At 53.4% G+C, this 15,494-nt stretch overlaps 1 protein-coding gene across 1 annotated transcript; it reads right to left on the bottom strand.

Moving 5' to 3' along the window:
• Positions 1-10,718: 10,718 nt before the first annotated feature.
• On the bottom strand, positions 10,719-12,644 carry GP5 (glycoprotein V (platelet)). Its single transcript, XM_009320402.1, has one exon. The coding sequence runs from the start codon at positions 12,642-12,644 to the stop codon at positions 10,719-10,721; it is 1,926 nt and encodes a 641-aa protein (XP_009318677.1).
• Positions 12,645-15,494: the final 2,850 nt, after the last annotated feature.

Here is a 15,494-nt window from a genome sequence, read left to right as displayed (position 1 = left end):
ACCGCGGTGGGGACCCCGGGGGTGGTGGGGGGGGGCAGGAAAAAAGGGCCCCCCCCCCCCAGCACCGCCAAGCACCTTCCTGGCTCTGCCTGGCAGCAAGGGCTCTGAGCTCCTGTCGTGGAGCCAAGAGCAGCGCCAGCACCCGCTGCCCAGGCGTGCTTTAGCTCCAATCCTGCAGGAGCCTGGGTCAGCCGGGCCCTCTGCCAGCTCCCCAGCCCAGGCTGGGTACGGGGATGGCCCTGTCTGCACCCCATCCCCAGCAGAAGGTCTCAGCCCTGGCCAATTTTGGCCGTGAGAGCAGGGTGTCTGGTGTGGGCACCTGTTTGCGGGCTGGTCCCAGGGGAGCCCTGAAACCTGGGGGGGCCAAGGGCTTTACAGCAAGGTCCTCCATCACCCCATAAGCACGGCCACCATGGACACCCTCTCCTCCCTCCTCTGGCCTGGGAGCTTCCTCCCTCCGTAGATTAAAGCAGCAGCCTTGTGCCAGGCTGGCATGAAGCAGCCCCCCCCCAACAGCTTCAAGTGGCACAAGGGAGGGAGAAAACCCGTGGCTCCCCCGTCCCTGAGCACGGCTCAGCCAGACAGGCAAGTCCAGCAGCGCAGGGGTCCAGGCACAGTGCCCCGGCTGGCACAGCACCCCAGGGTGCTGGGGACACAGCCCCTGCCCTCCGCCCCAGGCTCCCTCCAGGGAAGACGCTCGCTCTCCGACAGGGAGGGAGGAACCCTCCATAAGCCAGCGCAGTTTATGTTTCCCATATGGAAACAATCTGCACCCAAGAACAGCTTTGTTTATAGCAAGCCGTTTATAAACTTCCTCAAACGCTCTGCACATCAAAAGCCCTGCTCATGTCACTCCCTGGTAAGGCAGCTCAGAGAGCATCCATGCTGGAGCGCCCTTCAGGAAAGGCAGCTGAAAATAATTTATCTTCTCTTTTCTTCTAGGGACAAAAAGCTTACAGACCAAGGGGCTGAATATAGCCTACCACTCAGCCCCTCAGCATCCCACTGCGCCTAACCTCAACTCCCCTAAATGTTACTTTGTCCCCCTTAATTTTCTCTGTTGCTTATTATTTAAGATACATCGCCTATGTAACTATTTCAGCTCCCACAATGCTTAAGTGGTCTCGCTTTGTTGGAGAACCCTTGCAAGACAAACATCTCCATTAAATCAAAAGATGCTGAACGTGCACCCCCCGCCGCCACGCTGCCACCCCTCAGAGCTGCCCTGGGAGTCCCCCGGGCCTGGGGCCGCTCACAGGGGCAGTAGCGGAGAGGAGACTTACCCGAGTGTCCTGCAGCCGCGAGCGCCGTGTGAGCACAGCTCCGTGCTGGCAAGAGAGCCGAGTGTGGTTCATGCTTCCCCTCCCAGTATATAACCCGTCCAAATCAATGAATCAGCACAGGGGCAGCGTCGGGGTTAGGGAAAGCGCTGGAGCAGAGCTGCTTCCAACTCCTATTTCCTCGGCAAACACCGCAATCATCTCAAGGATGGACTTTTGGGTTTCCCTCGCCTGAACCCCAGTGCCCTTGTTTGAAGACAAGCAGCCAGCCCCACGAACACGCTGCTCACGTCACCCAGGTAGCAGCTCGTCCCCGGGAGCTCCCCTGGTGGGACACGGCTGGGTGCCCTGACTGTAGGGGCAGGTGAGGCAAAGCCAGGCCCCTGGGCACGATCCTGCCCTTTGCTGGCACACATTCACACCGGGGCTACTCCATGGCATTGCCTTGGCAATGCACAGCACTTGCCTCCCCAGCTACAGCCCCTGCAAGTGTCAGGACCTCTGGCCGTGCCCCAGCCCAGGGCTGGCAGCGCAGGCGGCCCCACAGCACGCCAGCCCTGCCCGGGGTCACAGCTCTTGTTCACTCCCCCCAACCGCAGGCGCAAACGGGCCAGGAATCTGCAAGCACCCACTCCAGGGCTCTGCCCCACAGGCACATCGCCCAGCGCAGCCGGGGAGTGGGCACCAAGCAGGGGTCAGCGGCGTTGCTGGTGCCAGCCAGAGGCCAGGCTGCTCCAGAGCGCCCTCAGCAAGCCAGAGCATCTCCCACCAGCACTGCCATGCCTGCGGGCGCTGGGAAACCCCCTCGATGCCGACTGCAGGCAGCCTCGCAGCCCCAAAGCAGCACATGCTGCCGTCTCCCAGGGGCTGCTGTGGCTGGGCTGCAGCCCATATGCTGCTCTTCATCCTCAGCAGCCCTGGTGCACGGATGACGGAGCCCCGCACGCAGGGTTGTTTGGGAAGCAGGGCACAAGCCCGTCCCATCCACTTGTTCAGGGGCGCCTGCTGCCACCCCTCCCCTGCCCCCTCCAGCCCACATGGGTGCATGGGGGTGCCCTTGGTCCCCACCACCCACTGCCCCCCCTCACCCACCTCTCCTAGGCAGCCCTGGTCCAGCAGCCGCCGGGAACGGATATTCAGGGGGAAGCAGCTATGGAGAGCCAGCATGTGTGGCCCCATCAGGTTTCCTGGAGCCAGAGCAGCCCCGTGCTAACCACGGGGCAGCTGGAATTTCCCTGACCATGTCTAATCCCGTCTCAGCCCACCCATGTTTCCGCCGGCCGCAGCAGCCCCTGCTCAGGTCCCAGCCGGTGCTAACGAGCTGCTGGAGACGGGAACAGCACGGGGCTGCCGCCGGAGAGGGGGAGGAAGGCTGCCTCCATCCCCATGCCACAGCATGCTGTGCTGTGAGGGGTGGGAGGGCGCAGGGCAGCGCAGGGGACGTGGACCCTGTTCAAAGTGGAGATCAGACCAGGATAAACAAAAAACTGCAGGGACAGAGAGGGGAGCTTCCAGCCAGACTCTGAGGAAGGTGACAGGGATCGTGGGAAGAGGCTTGGGAGTGGGACCTCAGCCGGAGGCAACCGCGGCCGATATGTCAGATTGCATGGGGGGCCCAGCTGCCGTGGGACATGCCCAATGGCCACGGACCCCTCCCCAGCCGGGGAGCGAGCACCGAGGCTGGGGCCACCCCCGAGCCAGGCTCCCTGCCTGCTGCTGGGGCAAAGCCCAGGGATTTGGGCACGGAGAAGGGACATTTTGAAAACACTACCCACAAGTGCTTTAGCTCACACTCTATTGACATAGCAGATTTTCCCAGTGCCATGGTTCCCAAAATAACCTCCCCGCTTCCTTGACAGCGGTGCAGCTGGAGGTCAGGCAGCGGGCTTGGGAGCTGCCCGCTCCCTGCAGCCCTGGCATGAGAGCAGGGCTCTCATGGCCTTATCGCACCTTTATCACCGGCTCTGCCTGCCCACTGCCAACACCATCGCTGCTGGGCTCCTCCCTGCTCTGACTCATCCCAGAAGCACACAGCTTTTCAGCAAGGCAACACAGAAATTAAACCCCAGCACTTCCAAAAAACCACCACCCCAAGCCCAGTCCGACAGAGGAATGTCGGACTCCGCTCCTTCCAAGCAGCGCTGCCCCAGGGGGGACGCACGGATGGGGACGCAGCAGTGGGTACCCTCAAGCACCCTGCCCCCAGAAGGGGGGTGATCCGATTATGGTACCTACGGCCACACAGAGCACCGGAAATTTCAGAGGAGCCCAGCTAACAGCCCTGCCAAAAACCCAGCTGCCTCTACCCAGGCCTCAGGAACCTGGCTCCGGCCCCTGGCTGGGAAGGGACGTCTGTTTTCAAGACATCCCTAAAAATAAAGCAAGGCTGAGTAACGGCACAAGCCCGTGCACCGCACCCGCAGCGGAGAGGGAGCCACTCCCGGAGGTGAGCACACAGGAGCTTACCCCAGGCTACATGCTAGGGTGAGGAGCGGGGGGCAGGCAGGGAAGTGGAGCTGCTGCCTGCGGTGCGAGATCTTGGGACAGATGCACAGACACGCTCTGCACATCTGGAGGGGAGAGGCAGCTCCCAGAGACAGCATGTCGATGTTATTGAGGGTGAGATAAGCGTTTTGCAAAGGGAGGCTGCTCCGCATAGCTGGGAGCTCGCGTAGTGCTGGATGGAGCGGAGCAAGCCTCGCGCCATGGGAAAGCCCCACGGTCCAGGAGTACTCTGGGGACCTTCCCCAACTCCAGCCACACCAGCCAGAGAAAGGCTGAACCCCCCAGACCAAGCTCAGGACAGTGGGGAGTCACTGCCGTGTCCCTACAGCTCTAAAGGAACAATGGAACCCAAGGGTGAGCACCCGCCAGACCCTGTGCCCCAGTGAGGGACTGAAACGTGCGGTCACAGCTGGGCTGAGGGGGTGGCTCCTTCCCCCAGAGCCCCCAAGCCCTCCTTGCTGTCTCTGCTGCCTGCACAAACGTGGTTTTCCGATCCCTCACCAAAGGCAGTGGCCAAATGCTGCTGTGTGGGGAAGCATTTCCCACCAGAGAGCCCCCAGCACTTTCCACAGTCATTTCTCCACATGCTGCTGAGCCCACAGGAGGGCCGAGGTCCTGTGGCAAGTGGTCCCAGCTAGCGCTACCCCTTGTGCTTTGACGTAACCCTGGCTGGGGCTCCCAGAGGCTGGCACAGCCAGGAGCAGGCAACCCTTGGCCACGCTGAGCCACTTGCATTTAACGCAGTCTGGGTGCCCAGCCCTACCGGGGCTCCCGTCTGTCCTGTGACCTCTTGCACAAGCCCTGGTGCTCCCCTCCACCAAGCTCAGCCCTGAAACACCACCAGCTAGGGAGGTCCCAGGAGCCCCACAACAGCAGCGTCACCCATTTTTGCGGAGGTCAGCCTTGCTCCTGGACAGCGGGACAGTCCCGGGTCCATCCGCACTGGCACACCTCCCAGTGCATCCCCACGGCCGAGGTGGTGGGCGCAGCAAAGCCGAGCGGCTCTGAATCACCAAGGGACTCGAGACTGCTTGGAAAAATTCATGTAATCGCTAAAATTAGCAGCTTGTGGGCTTGGCCGGGAGAGCGCATTGCTCATCTGCCAAACAGCTGAGCAGGCTAACCCACGCCGCAGGGCTGCACAGCCCAGCAGCCTCAGCTCCCCCACCTCCGGCCCCTGCTCCTCGCACACCTCCAGCTCCTGCCTGAATTCACACCCGTGGGAGGGATGGGACATGCCCAGGCCCCGCCACTCCTCACAGCGCAGGGCTAGGACACCCCCCCCATTATTTTGCACTGCTGCAAGCCACCCACCACGCTATGGAGAAACCCCCACGGTGGCCCCTGGTGCTTGCAGAGACCGGCTGGCCCAGGGCACCGCTCCTCGCACACCTCCAGCTCCTGCCTGAATTCACACCCGTGGGAGGGATGGGACATGCCCAGGCCCCGCCACTCCTCACAGCGCAGGGCTAGGACACCCCCCCCATTATTTTGCACTGCTGCAAGCCACCCACCACGCTATGGAGAAACCCCCACGGTGGCCCCTGGTGCTTGCAGAGACCGGCTGGCCCAGGGCACCCGGCCAAGCTCTGCTGAAGCAGAGGAGGAGTTTGGAGGGCTGGGCTAGGGGCCAGGGGAGGGGGTCTCTGCAGTGCTCCAGTGCCGGGGGGACACCTCTGGGCCTGAGCCATGCAGCAGGACACGTAGGCTCGAGCCACAGCTGAGGGGTGAAAGAAGGTTCATTAGTCCCTCAGGGACCAGTGCTAGGGCTCCCACCACCCAATTAGAGGGTCACCAGCAGCCCCTTCCCCACCACACACCACCCTAACCCTTTGAGGAGCCCTAACCAGAGAGCTCCTCCATAGGGCCAGCAATCCAGCTATTTCAGCCCCCTGCTTAAGGAATGCAGGGCCAGGGCTGCCTCGCTGCTCATGGCTATAGGACGCCCCATCTGCATCAGCCCCAAGGGATGGGGACATGTCCTGCCTTCCCTGGGGAAGTGCATGTGCAGGTTGGAAGCTTTGGGAAGGAGCAGCAGCCCTGGTCCCTCCAGGACGGGCAGCAGGGATGGCCCCAGGACGGGCAGCAGGGATGGCCATCAGGGTAACCTCCATCCAAGCACCAGCACGAGACCCACCACAACCCTCCGGGAGCTCAAGGAAAATGGCATTTAGGATCTCAAGCGCCAGCAGGGCTCGCCTGGCCAGCAGGACCATCTCCTCCAGGCTCGGCCCTGGCCTGAGCCCTTACCGACAGCAGCAGCACGCAGGGCTTGGCGTGGGCTCAGTGCAGCGCTAGGCTGGAAGGAATGTGGGGCTCGCGGCCAAGTCCGCCTGGAGAGATAATCCAAAGCGGAAAGAGCTTGTCCGATGGGCGCTGTGAGAGGGGGGAAGGACCGGCTGGAGCGGGAGGCGATGGCAGGGGGCTGTCCCTGCTCATGCACTGCGAGGTGTTTGCTGGACCCGCTTCACCCCATTCTCCACCTCCATAAAGCCATCCCTGGCACCACGGAGTGTCCCAGGGACCCCTTCCCAACACCCCAAGGGGGAAGGGGCCCTATCTCTCTCCAGCGCCCAGGGGAAGCCAGCAGAGTGCACAGCAGGCTGCTGAGCCGCTGCCAGCCGTCGCTGGCTCCCTGCCCTGGGCTTTTTTCATCTAGAGAGACACAAAGGCACAGCTGGAAGCCTGGCACATGACAGAGAAACATGACAGTTCTACAGCAGCGATTGCACAAGAGGGGCCGAGCCCGGTGGCGGGATGCCTCCGGGTGCTGCTAGAGCAGCAGACCCCCACCCCGCAGTGAAGCGGCACTCACCCACCACGTCCCAGGCAAGAGGCTTTGCCAGGGCTCATCCGCCCATAAATACCCAGGAGGGAAGGGGATGTGAACCCAAACTCTGGCTAGGAAAATGGAGGCATAACACCTCCATAGCTTGCCCATCCCTGGACAGAGCAGGGGCAAAGCAGGAGCTTCAGGCCTCCTGATCACTTTGAGAGTCTGTAGACTCGCAATCCCAGCCTTGTCCCACGGGTACGTGCCTTTGGCTGCATCTCTTCCCAGCTATTCTGTCATCCCTAGGAAATGCTGTGCTCTGATATCACAGCTGCTGAATCAGCTTCCCCAGGCGATGTGTGCTGGTCGGAGGCCTGGAAGAGACACGGCCAATGCTCCGTAGCGTCAGCCAGAGGCTCCCAGAGCTTCTGCCTCGCAGCCAGTGGTCTCACACACTCCTGGGTGCCTTCTCCGAACACACCTGACATCACTCAGCTTCTTTTTGCCACCAGGAGAGGGAGGATTCAAGGTGCAGGCTCCAATCTTGCTGCTCCATGCTGGGGCTGAGCTGCATTTAGTAGGCACCCACCTGAGCTCACTCCCCTCTGCAAGCAACAAAGGCCCTCCAGCAACTACTGGCCTCAAGTGGCAGAGGTGACACAGAAAGGGCAGAGATGCCGGGGACACGAGCACAGCACATGGGTGCTGGTGGCTTGGAAGTGTCCTGCAGCAGCCGGGAAACAGGCAGAGAGCTGCCAGCACTTACAGCAGCAGTTAATTCCCTCCTCGCCCCTCCGCTCTTCGGGGACTCTGTGCATTCAAGTCCGGACAAGCAAAGGAGAATGGCACCTGCCATTCTCCTGACATCGGGCTGGAAACACGCTGCAAACTCCCATGGCCCAGCATGGCGGGTCGGAGCTCCCACTGCTCCAGGACTGCCTAACGCAGAGAGAGCGGGAGCAACCATCACAGAAACAAGCATTTGAGGGAACCGAGTGAGTTACAGAAGACCCTTGGCTAGGCTGCGTTGGTGACATACCCCAAGCGCTCCCGACTAGGATGTGGTCCTGGAGGCAGCTCCTGGACTCGGAGGTCTGGTTAACATGCAGGGCTGTTAACCGTGACTCTGCATCCCATAGAGGAGCCAAGGGTGAGGAGCCGATCCCCTCAGCCACTGAGCGCAGACGTGCTTTGTATCCACCCTTTCCCCAGCGGCAGGGACCCCCCGGACCAGGGATTAGATACCTCCAACCTTTTCCAGCCCACTGCCCGCCCAGGCCCAGCCTGGCGGCGAATGTAGATCATGGGGGCGTGGGCTGCAGGGACCAGGAAAAACCTTGCCAATACCCTGGTGATGGCAAGCCATCGGTGCCTTGAGATGGCAGCAAGGCAACCCTGCCCAGAGAGAGGCTCCGAGGTGCAGCTGCAGTTTTCCCAGGGAGCCCTCCCTGCTGCCTCCCCGCCTGCCACAGCCACCATCACGCTGACCTGGAAGACCGTCCCTTTTCCAGGCAAAACGGAGACGGGATATAAATAAGCATGTCCTTGGATTTCCCGCGCCAGGGAGTTTTGCAGGAAGGGCTGAGCTCTGCTGGGCAACAAGCAATGAATCAGAGGCAGCTCAAAACAGGACACCTCAGAGGAAGAGTTAGTAAAACACCGCAGGGCCCTTATTGCTCCAGGCTTTTGTTGTCTGCTGACTTCACTTCCCCGTCTGGCTCAAGCATGGGGAAAGCCCGATGACAGCATGTAAAGACAAATCATCCTCCTCTGAGCACTTGACTGTACGCAGCCCCGTGCCAAAGCCCCCACGTGCCAGAGCTCAGCGACTGCGGAACGGGAGCCAAAGGAGCAGCACGGAGACCCAGCTGGCCCCACTGCAGGGCTGGGGCAGCCAAAGGAGGGTTCAAAAAGATGGCAGCTGCTGCTAACCCGCTGCTCTTCCAGAGGTCGGGCATTAGGATGTCGTACGCCCACATGGCGACCAAACTGTCGCTTTTTCTTAGAAATCAGTGTGCATCCGAGTGCCTGTAGCCACGAGCGCACTTCTTCAGTGCCTCACCGAGGCAAACAATAACCAGCACGGTTTGTAAAACAATTTCCTCGTCAGTCCAGATTATACTTATCTCCTGCCTGCTGCAAGCAGATGCTTGCGTGGCACCGGTACGACGGCGCTGGAGCTGGAACAACACTAAGTGGTCATTACAGTTGCCCAACCAAGAACCTAAATTTGTAACAACTGCCTCCTTTTAAGCACTAGCATGTAACAACCCAGAACCACCACCAAAAAAGCTTCATGTTGGCTTTGTGCTTCTCTTAAATATATTGCAATAAATATTCTGGTGCTTCTGTTTATGAATCCAGTCCCAGTTTGCTTCGCACCAGCTGTAGTGACTTGCATTTCTCCTTCTTTAGAGACAGCTCTACCTACCATTTAGCCAGGCTTGCTAAATTTTGTTAAACCTCACCAGCAAGACGATGGTTATTTAACACCATGGAAGCATATTGCCTCTTTTCACAGCCTAGACGAGGAATTCAAGTCCAGCAGCAGAGCACCCTGAAACAAAGCAGTCCGCAGTTTATTCTCATTGCCTAGAGTAGCACACAGCAGGGAACAAGCCACAAACCTGCAGCAAATGCAAGTTCTCTTCAGCTCAGGCTTGTAAAGTGCCATTTCAAGGTCATCCAGGAAAGACCTCAATAGTTAGAAAGTCAATAAGGCTACAAAAGGACTCCTAGAGTACAGGGTCTCCTGCCCAAGGAGCCAGGGAACATCCAGAGGCTCTTTTATCCAGCCCTAGCTTTCAAGCACATCAGAGCTTTTAAGAACAAGCTAAGTCACATAATTAAGATAAAAGCTAATAGTTAAATCCAAGAGCACATGCAGTCTGACAGCTACCAGTCTACTTCAAACCAAGACACTCCTATCATCCAAAATATTAAAAAAACATTTAAGTATGAAGACCAAAACCCACACTATTGCCTCGTAGTTGTCTTTGCATATCAACACTTGAAAGGGCTGGAAGTCAGGGAGTAAAATACTATGGAATAAGAAAAGGTAAAAAGTACTGAGACTGAATATGACTGAATATGCTACTGCATACTGCAATCTGGTGGAGATGCATATGTTCCCCAGCCAACTTCAAAAAAGGTGGCAACACCTCAGGGCCCTCAGGCAGGCTCCTGCATGCCTGTGTTTTGCTAGCCAAGCCCAGGAGAGACCATCCCCTTCTCTCCCAGCTCAGTCAAGACCAGCTCCCAAACCAGCTACGCTCCTCTGGAGCCAAGCCTCAGTCCCAGGCATCTGCCTGGCACTCCGATTTCAAGACTCACTGCATCATGCAGTGAGTAACACCTTGCTTTTCAGACCACTGGTCCAAGTTTAAGGATGAAAGCGTTTACTTAAAATTCAGATTTGTAGTAATGTTACAAAGTTTCCAAAAACCACACAAACAACAAAAATACACCAAGACTATACTTCCTAGCCAACGTCTTACTTATCTTCCTCCGGTTAAGCTAGAGGAAAGCACTGTTAGCTTTAAATGGCACCCCTTCCTCCTGCCACGTCCTGGAAAGGGGCTGAGGACAGAAAGCAAAAACTAAGACATTTGCACTGTATCATTCCGCCCCCACCTCCATTTTTAAAAGGTCTTTTCCAGCATCTCCTCCCAAACACACTTATTTCTTTTCTCAATAAGGAGACAAAACACTGCACGCAGTATAAGGCGTAACAGCATTTGAAGTACTACAGGCAACCTTTAAAGCACTGTTAAAGCTGTGTTCCGATGCAGACTTCCCTGCACTGATGCCACTTCCATCCGAGCAGCGTGAGCACGACAGCAGGCAGTCGTGTCTGGCAGGGACAGGGCTGCAGTCCAAAACAGGAACTCGTAGCACACACGTAGAGGCGACCACAGATTCTCTTTCAGCTCTCCCTCTGGCTTCACGCACCAAGTGCTGTAGCAACGTACAGTGATTACAATCACTTTTGGCAAACACTAAGGTACTTAAAAGCACATTTTCATTATGCTGTAAAAACAAGGTCTTCATGCTTCTTGCTATGAAGATTTGTAATCCATCTCTGAATCAAGTGTGAACTGCCCAAACGCTCAAAATGCATCCAAAAGAGTGCTTCTAATCCTCTCTCTGGCTGGTATTCTTTATCTTCTCAAAAATTTTATCAGTACTACAGGCTGAGCAGGAGTATTTCTGGAGTGCAAGAGCTGCCTGGTTTTACCCATCACATACAGACTGAGCACAATGGCTACAGTCTGGAGTGCTAAAATCAAAGTGTGAAGGCACAAGAATAGCTGACAATAAGCAATTCTAGTATTAAAATAGGGCTTAGCACTCCTGCGGGCTGGCAGCTCATCCCACCAGGCAAGAGTAGTTAAATCTGTTTCTCTGACACTGCTGGTTTCTACTATGACTCTGGGAGAAGCTTGGGTTGGAACATCTGAGAAATGAAACCTAGGCCGTCCAACATATTGAACATGTGAGTAGGTAAAACCTGGGGTTGCAAGAGGAATTGATGTGGGTGTGCTGGTATCCATGTCAGACACCACTGTTACAGTAGTCTCCCAAGATGACGTCAAGTGCTCCGTCACAAGAGAAGTCGAAGCCTGGGAATAAGTTGAGCTGAACATCTGGTAGGTAATGGCTGTGGTTGGCAGGCACTTCAGGTGATGATCTGTTAGAGCCACAAGAGAAATATTCTGTAGTGCCAGCGGGCTGTCACACGTTAGAGATGGCACATTTTTAACTATCTCCATGCTCTTTTGGAGCCACTCTTGGAAGCCAAGAATTTGGCAATCGCATTTCCAAGGGTTGTCGTCAAGGAAGACTTCTTGCAGCTCAGGTAAAGCAGTAAAGAAATCTCCAGGAAGAGACTGCAGCTTAGTACTATTGAGGTAAACTTTCTGAAGGTGCTTGAGGTTATGAAAGAGGTTTCTAGGAAGAGCCTCAAGCCTCGAACCAAAAAGGGAAATGTTCTGCAGTTTCTGAAGGCTCAGGAAGATGCCCTCTGTCAGACTGGAAATATTATTTGTATGCAGAGAAAGGCCCCGCAGTTCATTCAGACCACTGAATACATTCTTAGGAAGAACACTAAGCTCTGGATTAAAACTCAGCACAAGAAGCTCTAAGTTTGTCAAGTTACTGAACACAAAATCTGGTATTGTTGAGAGCTTCGTGTCATACAGCCACAGGCTACCAAGATGCCTCATTTCTCCAAACAATACTTCTGGAAGAGACTTCAGTGGGTTCCTGTACAAGGTCAATTTAGACAGGTCGTGCAAGTGCAGAAAGAGCCCAGGAGGCAAAACCTCAAGCTTGTTTCTGGAGAGCGTTAGGCTTCTCAGTTTACGAAGACAATGAAATGCATCAGGGGCAATGGACTGGATGTTATTGGAATGCAGGAAGAGTTCCAGCAGCTCCTTCAGGCTATCAAACATACCAGACTCTATTGAAGACAGCCTGTTAAAATACAGCATCAGCTTCTCAAGCCTGGTTAACGTGCTAAATATATTTCTAGGCAGCGCCGCCAAATAATTTCTCGACAAGTTCAGTATTTTGAGTTTGGCAAGTTTCTTCAGCACGCCACTAGGAAGTGCTGTTAGTTGGTTTTTGTTCAAGAAAAGCTCCTCCAAACTAGCTAGTTTGTCAAACAGATTTTCTTCGATGGATTTCAGCCTGTTATTTTCAATGATCAATTGCTGAAGCTGTACCATGTCATCAAACACTTCTGGGGGAAGTTCGACCAGCTTATTATCTAGCAGCTTGAGGGCTTTTAGCCTTCTCAAGCCTTTAAAAGCCATTGGTGAAATCAGAGAGATGCTGTTTGAAGACAAGATGAGATGCTGCAGTTCCACCATCCTAGAAAAAACATCCTGCAAGTATGTCACATTAGTGTCCGTTACGTGAATTTCTGTCATGTTGCAAGGCAGATTTAATGATTCCAGGTCTTTTATGTGGGGACCAGAGCAATGAATTGCATTTTTTGAAGAGCAGTCACATTTCTCAGGACAAATAGATGCATCCAACTGGAAGAAAAGCTTGATCATCACTGACAAACGAAACACCAACATTCTTGTTGAAGTGCCAGCAACATTAGCTGCTACAAGAGATAAGAGAGAGTCAGGATTTGATCGTAGGTAGTTAATAACTTAGCAGCCAACAAAGTTGTGTGAATATATCATAAAACCTGCAAATGTGCACGAAATTTCTCTTGGCTTGAAAGCAAACTTCAGAATCTCTATTACTGTTGACTGCAAATATTTCTAAGGTGCTCAGCTTACATTGAGAAGTACAGATAAAGCTCTTTTGTAAATCAAGTATGCTTTGTTTATATTCGTACTAGTCAAGTATAATAAAAGCATTTGAAAATCATGATGAAACTCTAAGTAGTCATAAGGCATGTATTTATTTGAACAGAAAAGCATTATACTAAGTTACACACAGAAAGTCTTTAAAAAAAATTATCAAAAGATCCTACACCCACAATATTTTTTTATTGTGGGTTACCTGAGGTTTAAAAATAAAGTTTAGCCTGCAAAAATAGACAATGGAGGTAAAAAGGGTGTCCTATATTTTAAGCGGCCAAAAGCAAAACAGCATACAGTTCTGTTAAATCATCTCTCAGCATTTGCAAGTGATCGCTTCTTGGAACAGCCCAAGAACACACAAGAAGCAACAGGCTATTTTTGACATAGCCTGAAATAACACACAAGAGCTCATGCAGCACAGGACAGTAGTGGGCCTCTGATAACCGACGAGTCTCATTTCAACAGCTTAAGTCTTTACTAAGTTATCAGTGGTATTAAAAATACAATGAAATGAGAGGAAAGAAATGCCATGAGGTTTGCTAGAAAGCTGTACCAATAAAGGTAGATCTGCATGAAACATACCACAGAGTTGGAAAGTTGTATAGATTTCCAAACAAAAAAAGGAACAGGAAAGCAATCATTGTAGCTATAATGATAATATTTAAAAGACCAAGTCAAACAGAAATCCTCCAGTTTAGAAATACTTCCTTAGTGAAATCAACAAGTCCAAGCGTATCAGAAACCTGGAAGTCAAGCACCTGGCTGATCAGTAGGAGAAGCAGCAGCTGGGACTGCTGGAATAGCTGGACAAGTTCTGCAGACCTAACTGGAATAGCTGACACCGTGTCAGTCTTCAGCACCGAGAACACTGGGGGAGAGGAGGGCTCCATCCCAGCATACCCTTTTCCAGGGGCAAGGATGAAGCTGTCCCATACCAACCCCACAAACAGACACGTGTACAAACACCATCACAAAAAGGAGTAAGTCGGGTAGGAGAGCAGAGCTTCTCACATGCCTGAACTGCTGACAAGAACATACCACCATGGAGCAAGAACAGCTGCTGCATCAAAAAAAGCAAGAGAGTACTTTAAAAAAAGGTTCTTGGTTAGTCTCAGAGTACTGAAGACTGGTAAAATCTGCATCCCTTCCTCAGGAAGGGAAGGACACGGCACCTACTAGTATCAACCACCAGCAACGTGGTGTGGGAAAGCAAGCTCTTGCTGGCCTTTCTACAACTCTTTGAATGAGACTGTAAGTCACCAAAAAAAGGCCTTGAGATTTCACCCTTCCAAAGGGCTTTTCCACGTCAAAAAAGAATGTTTCAGATAATCTCGCCCTCCTAGTAATCCCCCCCATTCAACTCCAAAACTGACCATCTCACATAAACCAGTGATGCCTTCACCTCAATAGAGAAACCCGTAAGCCAGCCTGTCCCTGATCCTACCTATCCCCACCTCAGCACGCTAAGGAGCACATCCCCGCGCACCCAGGGCAAGCACCTCAGCCTACAGCCCACAGCATGCAGAGCAGGCAGCCAGTGAGCTGCTTCTGGGAGCCGCGTGAGCACAACACTCCACGTGGGGCAGAAACGCACCAAGAAATTTCTGTTTCGAGCCCTGACTGGCATCTCAGCCTGCATCAACTCACCCCAAGACCACAGCAGAACTACAGGATTCAGTGAGACAGGAGAAATAAGGATCTAGAGAATCAAACTGGGGGGGAAGAACACCCCCACAAATTATTATGCTACAGACTGCAAATGCAGGTCCCTCAGAGGGCACGACTGCAGGTCAGAGCCTGTAAAGTAAGAAATGGGCTAACACTAGTCTGTAGACTGGGGATGTCTGTTTTCCTGGTCTCATAACAAAAGGTAAGAGAGTATTCAACGAGACGAGGTTAGACACTCAGAAGTGCTAGAAGACATACATTTTCACAAACAAACAATGGAATGGTAGAAATTCTTTGCAAGAGGTTAAGGCCACAAGCATATGACTGGCACAGGAACTGGATAACCCTATGGATCTCAAACATCTAGAGCCGCTAATGGCATTTTTTGAAGAAATACTTGAACTTCCACAATTGAAGATTTTAATAGTAGCGAATACAGTAAGATCCACGTAAGGGTCATACTTACACATTCCCGTGTATTAAAATTTTATCAAACCCTCATGTGAGACAGAATACCGAGCACACGTATCATTTACTATGGTGCTTAACTTTTTTACTTTCTTGCAAGTTTCTAAACTCGTATGAGCAAGAAACAGGAATTTTGAACTGTACCTTAGAAACTTATCTGCTTTTTAGAAGAACTTACTAGGAGCAGAGCAGGCAATCAGGCTTCACCATGATTCTGCACTTTAAATGGGAAGTAAAACAGCAAAACGCATCCTCTAGATAACACTTTCACCCCTATTTGCGTAACTACTGTGAAAAGCCAAAGAATATTTCAAGCTTCAGAGCAGATTTTGCCTACATTTAGTTGTGTAAGCAACCAGCTTCCATAGGTTGTATGCAACTCCAAAAGTAGGACTTGAGACCACTCACAAAACAGGAGAGTTTGAAGTCACACATGCAACAGCACAAAACACGCTTGTAGCTTCTTTGACAGTGATA

This window comes from Pygoscelis adeliae, unplaced genomic scaffold, assembly GCF_000699105.1.
Source record: "Pygoscelis adeliae isolate BGI_AS28 unplaced genomic scaffold, ASM69910v1 Scaffold413, whole genome shotgun sequence".
Lineage (NCBI taxonomy): Eukaryota > Metazoa > Chordata > Aves > Sphenisciformes > Spheniscidae > Pygoscelis > Pygoscelis adeliae.
This window is presented reverse-complemented; position numbering and strand designations above follow the sequence as displayed.